General features: G+C 45.8%; 1 protein-coding gene across 1 annotated transcript; it reads left to right on the plus strand.

Moving 5' to 3' along the window:
- The first annotated feature begins 561 nt into the window (after nucleotides 1–561).
- On the plus strand, nucleotides 562–1,424 carry LOC132269415 (uncharacterized). The gene is made up of 2 exons (XM_059770600.1): nucleotides 562–979; nucleotides 1,163–1,424. Exons 1-2 carry the CDS (start codon nucleotides 614–616, stop codon nucleotides 1,331–1,333), a joined length of 537 nt encoding a protein of 178 aa, XP_059626583.1. The 5' UTR covers nucleotides 562–613; the 3' UTR covers nucleotides 1,334–1,424.
- Nucleotides 1,425–4,687: the final 3,263 nt, after the last annotated feature.

Raw genomic sequence — 4,687 nt, forward strand, 5'->3', positions numbered from 1 at the left:
CAAAGCAAAAACATAAAACAACTATGGTTGCCAAACAAATTGTCCATTTTATGGAACCGAGCTTGAATTCATGTTGAGTTCCACTTTAATGCATTCAATAGTCTTGAAATATTTCAGTTTAATATCACAATTCCTTTATGTACAAATAAATTAAATTCATCACTCATAATTTTAAGTGAGCAATGTTACTATGAAGTTGATTTTATGATAACCCACTATCTTATAGTGGGATAATACATAATTATTGAAACCCGCATCTAACTATTATTATCAATTAAAATTTATTTATGGTAGATTACATGAATCTGTTCAACTTTGATACTAGTTATCATCTCTAATCCTCTTATGATAAATAATAATAATAATAATAATAATAATAATAATAATAAGATCATCTATACTCTTCTTGTATAATTTTGAAATTAGCTACATAAGTTTTTTTTCTCTCCCCCAAAATGTCCTGATCTAACCATATTAAAACTAGTATTTCATAGGACAGTTGTCAGCAGCTAGCAGCTTCTTGGTAGCTCACACAGTGATAGGGCGTCTCTGACAACAGCCAATTAGAATTCCCTTGTATACCCATCTTTGTGACTTGACGCTTCTTTTGCCAATGTACAGAGAGAGAGTGGAAAGCAGACGAAACATGGCTGCCACATCCATATCTCTATCTCTGTTACCTTTCTCCTCCTCCTCCTCCATTCTCAACCCAAAACATGGTTGGTGCATCAAAACCCATGTTTCATCCCTGTCTTTTACCTCCAGAAGAACCATACAATTTCACAACCCACCTCATCAAATTCCTCTAAGAAACAACCCAAATTGGAGAATCTCTGCACTGTCCGGAGATGAATTCGTTTCAGATTCAGTTGAGAATTCCGAGCAGATAGTTGTTTCTGCTGGTGATGATGGTGTGTCCACCATAATCTCAGTTCTTCTATTCATTGCTTTTCTTGGCCTATCCATTCTCACTATAGGGGTAAAGTACTCTAGCTGATTTGCTCTTTATTTTCTTTTTCTTTTTTGAAAAAAAATAAAAAAAAAATCGATGCAATTATTTAGGGATTGACTGAAATTTGTGATTTTGGAATTTGGGTGGTTGCTAATTTGTGATTTTGGAACGTTGGTTGTTGCTGATTTGTGGTGGTTCTTGTCCCCCCAGGTTATCTACATAGCAGTGACAGATTTCTTGCAGAAGAGGGAGAGAGAGAGATTTGAGAAAGAGGAGTCCGCAAAGAAGAAGAAGAGTGGTAAAAAGGGGAATGTGAGAGCTAGAGCTGGACCAAGAGGTTTTGGACAAAAGATTGAGGAATATGATGATGATGATGAATGATTAGATTGCACTCCGGAATGTAAGATTTTCATTGTCTTTGTAATTCTATCTTGACATTTTGAGGAAATGAAATTTTCTCATTCTTTGTTTATATGTTCTAGCTTATGATATAATGAGTAATTATGGAAAGTCTTGTTTGGGGAATTGTAGAATGTCTTCTAATGGTGTTGCCAAACTACGTTTGACCTAATTCCCATCACGCTACGCGTAGCTGGATACGTAGGCAGCTTAGTGTCACACCCCGCTACCAAGAGGCTATGCCACGCAGGCGCCACGCAGACGCCCAGCAGACGATGACATGGAGCCTGCATGGATTGGAGCTTTCTAGACTTCTCTACACAAGTATGGAACTTTCCGGAATTCTCTAGATTAGTGTGGAGTTGTCTAGCCTTTTCTAGACTTGTCTAGAGTTGTATAGAATTCTCTAGAATTCTCTAGACTTGTCTTGTACATAGTAGATAGTTCTAGAGTTGTGTAGATATTTCTGGAGGATTCTAGACACTAAATCTAGGCCACACATTTGTACACATCTAGAATGTTCTTGTAAGGCCAAAGGCCTATATATAGGAGGTGGGAGTTCATTTGCTCCTCACCAAGCAACCAAGTTGTAATCTCTCCTCTCAAGTAATACAAGTTCTATATATTCCCAAACTCTCTTGCTCACTTGCCTAACCTCTTCCTACACACCCAAGTAAGCAAAACACTTATCTAGCCTTAGTCTTCACTAAGCTAGCACACTCGAGTAGGTTGACTTAGCGCTTCAAGGGGGCTTGAAAGTGTCTAAGGCCGCACGGGAGCTTGAAAAGGTTCAAGTCCGTGACAGTTGGTATCAGAGCTAAGGTCGTGAGGCGTCACACCTTGTGTGGAGGAAGCTATGGCGGAGCTATCAGACGTGACTGGCACCCAAGAGGAGACTCTACGTGGAAGGGAAACAAATCCCCCTCTAGGCGGAGTGAGGACGAGGGCTAGGTCGAAGGACATCATGGCGGGCTTAGAGGCACGTGTGGCAAACATGGAGGGGTCCATAGCCAACGTGTTGGAGCAGCTTGAGGATGCTCACCAACGCATGGATGGGCTGGAGTCGGAGGATGCTGAGGTCCAAAATGCTGTCAAAGGGTCACTCAATGCCCTAAGTGGTGACTTTCGGCAGGAGCTCCAAGCACTTAGAGAACTTATGTTGGGGGAGTTTGCCACCCTACGTGGTTATGTTGATCAGGAGCTTGGCACTTTCCGCAAGCAAATGGAGGAAATGCGAGCGGACTGGACATTGTGCAAACGGGCGGTGGCGTCCGGCACAGCTACTACGGGGGTAGTAGCACCCCTGGTTGATATTCCCAAGCCTAAGTGCTATGGTGGGAACCAGGTAGCGAGGGAGTTGGAGAACTTCCTCTTCAGCATGGAGCAATACTTTGAGGCTACGGGCATGACCGATGAGACCATCAAGATACGTACGGCGACCCACTACCTCACCGACCATGCCATGCTATGGTGGAGGAAAAAGTATGGTGACATAGGCAAAGGTACGGTCTCTATTGATACTTGGGCTGATTTCACTAGGGAAATCAAGAAGCATTTCTATCCTGAGAATGCCGAGGATGAAGCTAGGGGCAGACTCCGAAGGCTAAAACAGGTTGGGTCGATTCGGGACTATGTGAAGGAATTCACTAACTTGACTCTTGAGATCCCGGATCTATCCGACAAGGACTCTCTTTTCTTCTTCATGGATGGATTGCAGTTGTGGGCTAAGACGGAGTTGAGGCGGCGCAACGTGCAAGACCTTGCCACAGCTATTGCAGAGGCGGAGTCCTTTATTGATTTCAGCTCTAAGAAGGAACCCTCGTCCAAGCCAAAAGACAAAGACAAGGACAAGGGGAGGTATGCCGGCAAAGGTGGGGGAGACAAGGGCGCTGCACCCCACAAGGATTGGTCCCGTAAGCCAGGTGGTGGCCATGGAGGCAAAGAGGGAAGGGAGAACAAGGAAGGAGCACCCAAGCTTAAGGGTTCTTGCTTCATATGTGATGGACCACATTGGGTACGAGATTGCCCAAAGCGGAAGACCCTCAATGCCATGACAAGCCGCTACGAAGAGCAACAGCAGGAGGAGGCGCAGATGGGTTCATTGCAAATCCTTAATGCCATTAAGGCTAAAACTGAAGTCCCTAAGGCGGCAGCTAAAGGGCTAATGTTCGTGGAGGCGAGCATCAATGGGACACCCACACGTGCTTTGGTGGATACGGGTGCATCCCACAACTTTGTGAGCCTTGACGAGGCCAAGAGGTTGGGCCTCAAGTATAGCAAAGAAGGGGGCTCCATGAAGGCAGTTAACTCGGCGGCAAAGGCTATACATGGCATGGCACACGGCGTCCAAGCATGCATTGGCGAGTGGGGTGGCCACATAGATCTATCGGTGGTACCCATGGACGACTTCAAACTAGTCCTTGGGTTGGAGTTCTTAGACAAGGTGAGAGCCTTCCCCATTCCTTTTGCCAACACTATGTGTATTATGGAAGGCAACACAACATGCATGGTGCCGGTGGAGCGAGGCGCCAAGTTGGAAGCCCAAGCTTTGTCAGCTATGCAGTTCAAGAAGGGAGAGACTAGCTACCTTGCTACGTTACTGGAGACACTCGAAGATGAGCTAGTCCCTTCCCCACAAGAAGAGGTGCCTAAGGAGATACGAGCCGTGCTAGACGAGTACACGGACGTGATGCCTAAGGAGCTGCCCAAGAAGCTTCCACCTAGGAGGGAGGTGGATCATAAGATTGAGCTGGAACCGGGTTCTAAACCCCCTGCTTTGGTGCCCTACCGGATGGCACCCCCAGAGTTGGAGGAGTTGCGGAGGCAACTTAAGGAATTGTTAGATGCGGGCTATATTCGACCATCGAAGGCCCCATATGGCGCACCGGTGTTGTTCCAGAGGAAGAAGGACGGGTCCTTGCGTATGTGCATCGACTACCGGGCGCTCAACAAGGTGACTATCAAAAATAAGTACCCCATTCCTCTCATTGCCGATCTCTTTGATCAGCTTGGTGGAGCACGCTACTTCACTAAGCTTGACTTGCGCTCGGGGTACTACCAGGTGCGGATAGCGGACGGGGATGAGCCTAAGACTACGTGTGTAACGAGGTATGGCTCCTATGAGTTTCTTGTTATGCCGTTTGGCCTCACCAATGCACCTGCTACTTTTTGTACTTTGATGAACAAGCTCTTCCATCCCTACTTGGATCGCTTTGTGGTGGTGTACTTGGATGATATTGTTATGTATAGCACCACTCTAAAGGAGCACGTGCAGCACTTGAGGGCGGTCTTCCAAGTCCTACGGGAGAACGACCTATATGTGAAGACGGAGAAATG

Source organism: Cornus florida, unplaced genomic scaffold, assembly GCF_030987335.1.
Source record: "Cornus florida cultivar Cherokee Brave unplaced genomic scaffold, ASM3098733v1 CherokeeBrave_3.0.0_Hap2_Chr08, whole genome shotgun sequence".
NCBI lineage: Eukaryota > Viridiplantae > Streptophyta > Magnoliopsida > Cornales > Cornaceae > Cornus > Cornus florida.

Excerpts from the sequence above, each read along its gene's own strand:
- LOC132269415 (XM_059770600.1), top strand. The coding sequence starts at position 614 with ATGTACAGAGAGAGAGTGGAAAGCAGACGAAACATGGCTGCCACATCC. Across the intron at positions 980-1,162 it reads TATCCATTCTCACTATAGGG|GTTATCTACATAGCAGTGAC; the intron begins GTAAAGTACTCT and ends TTGTCCCCCCAG.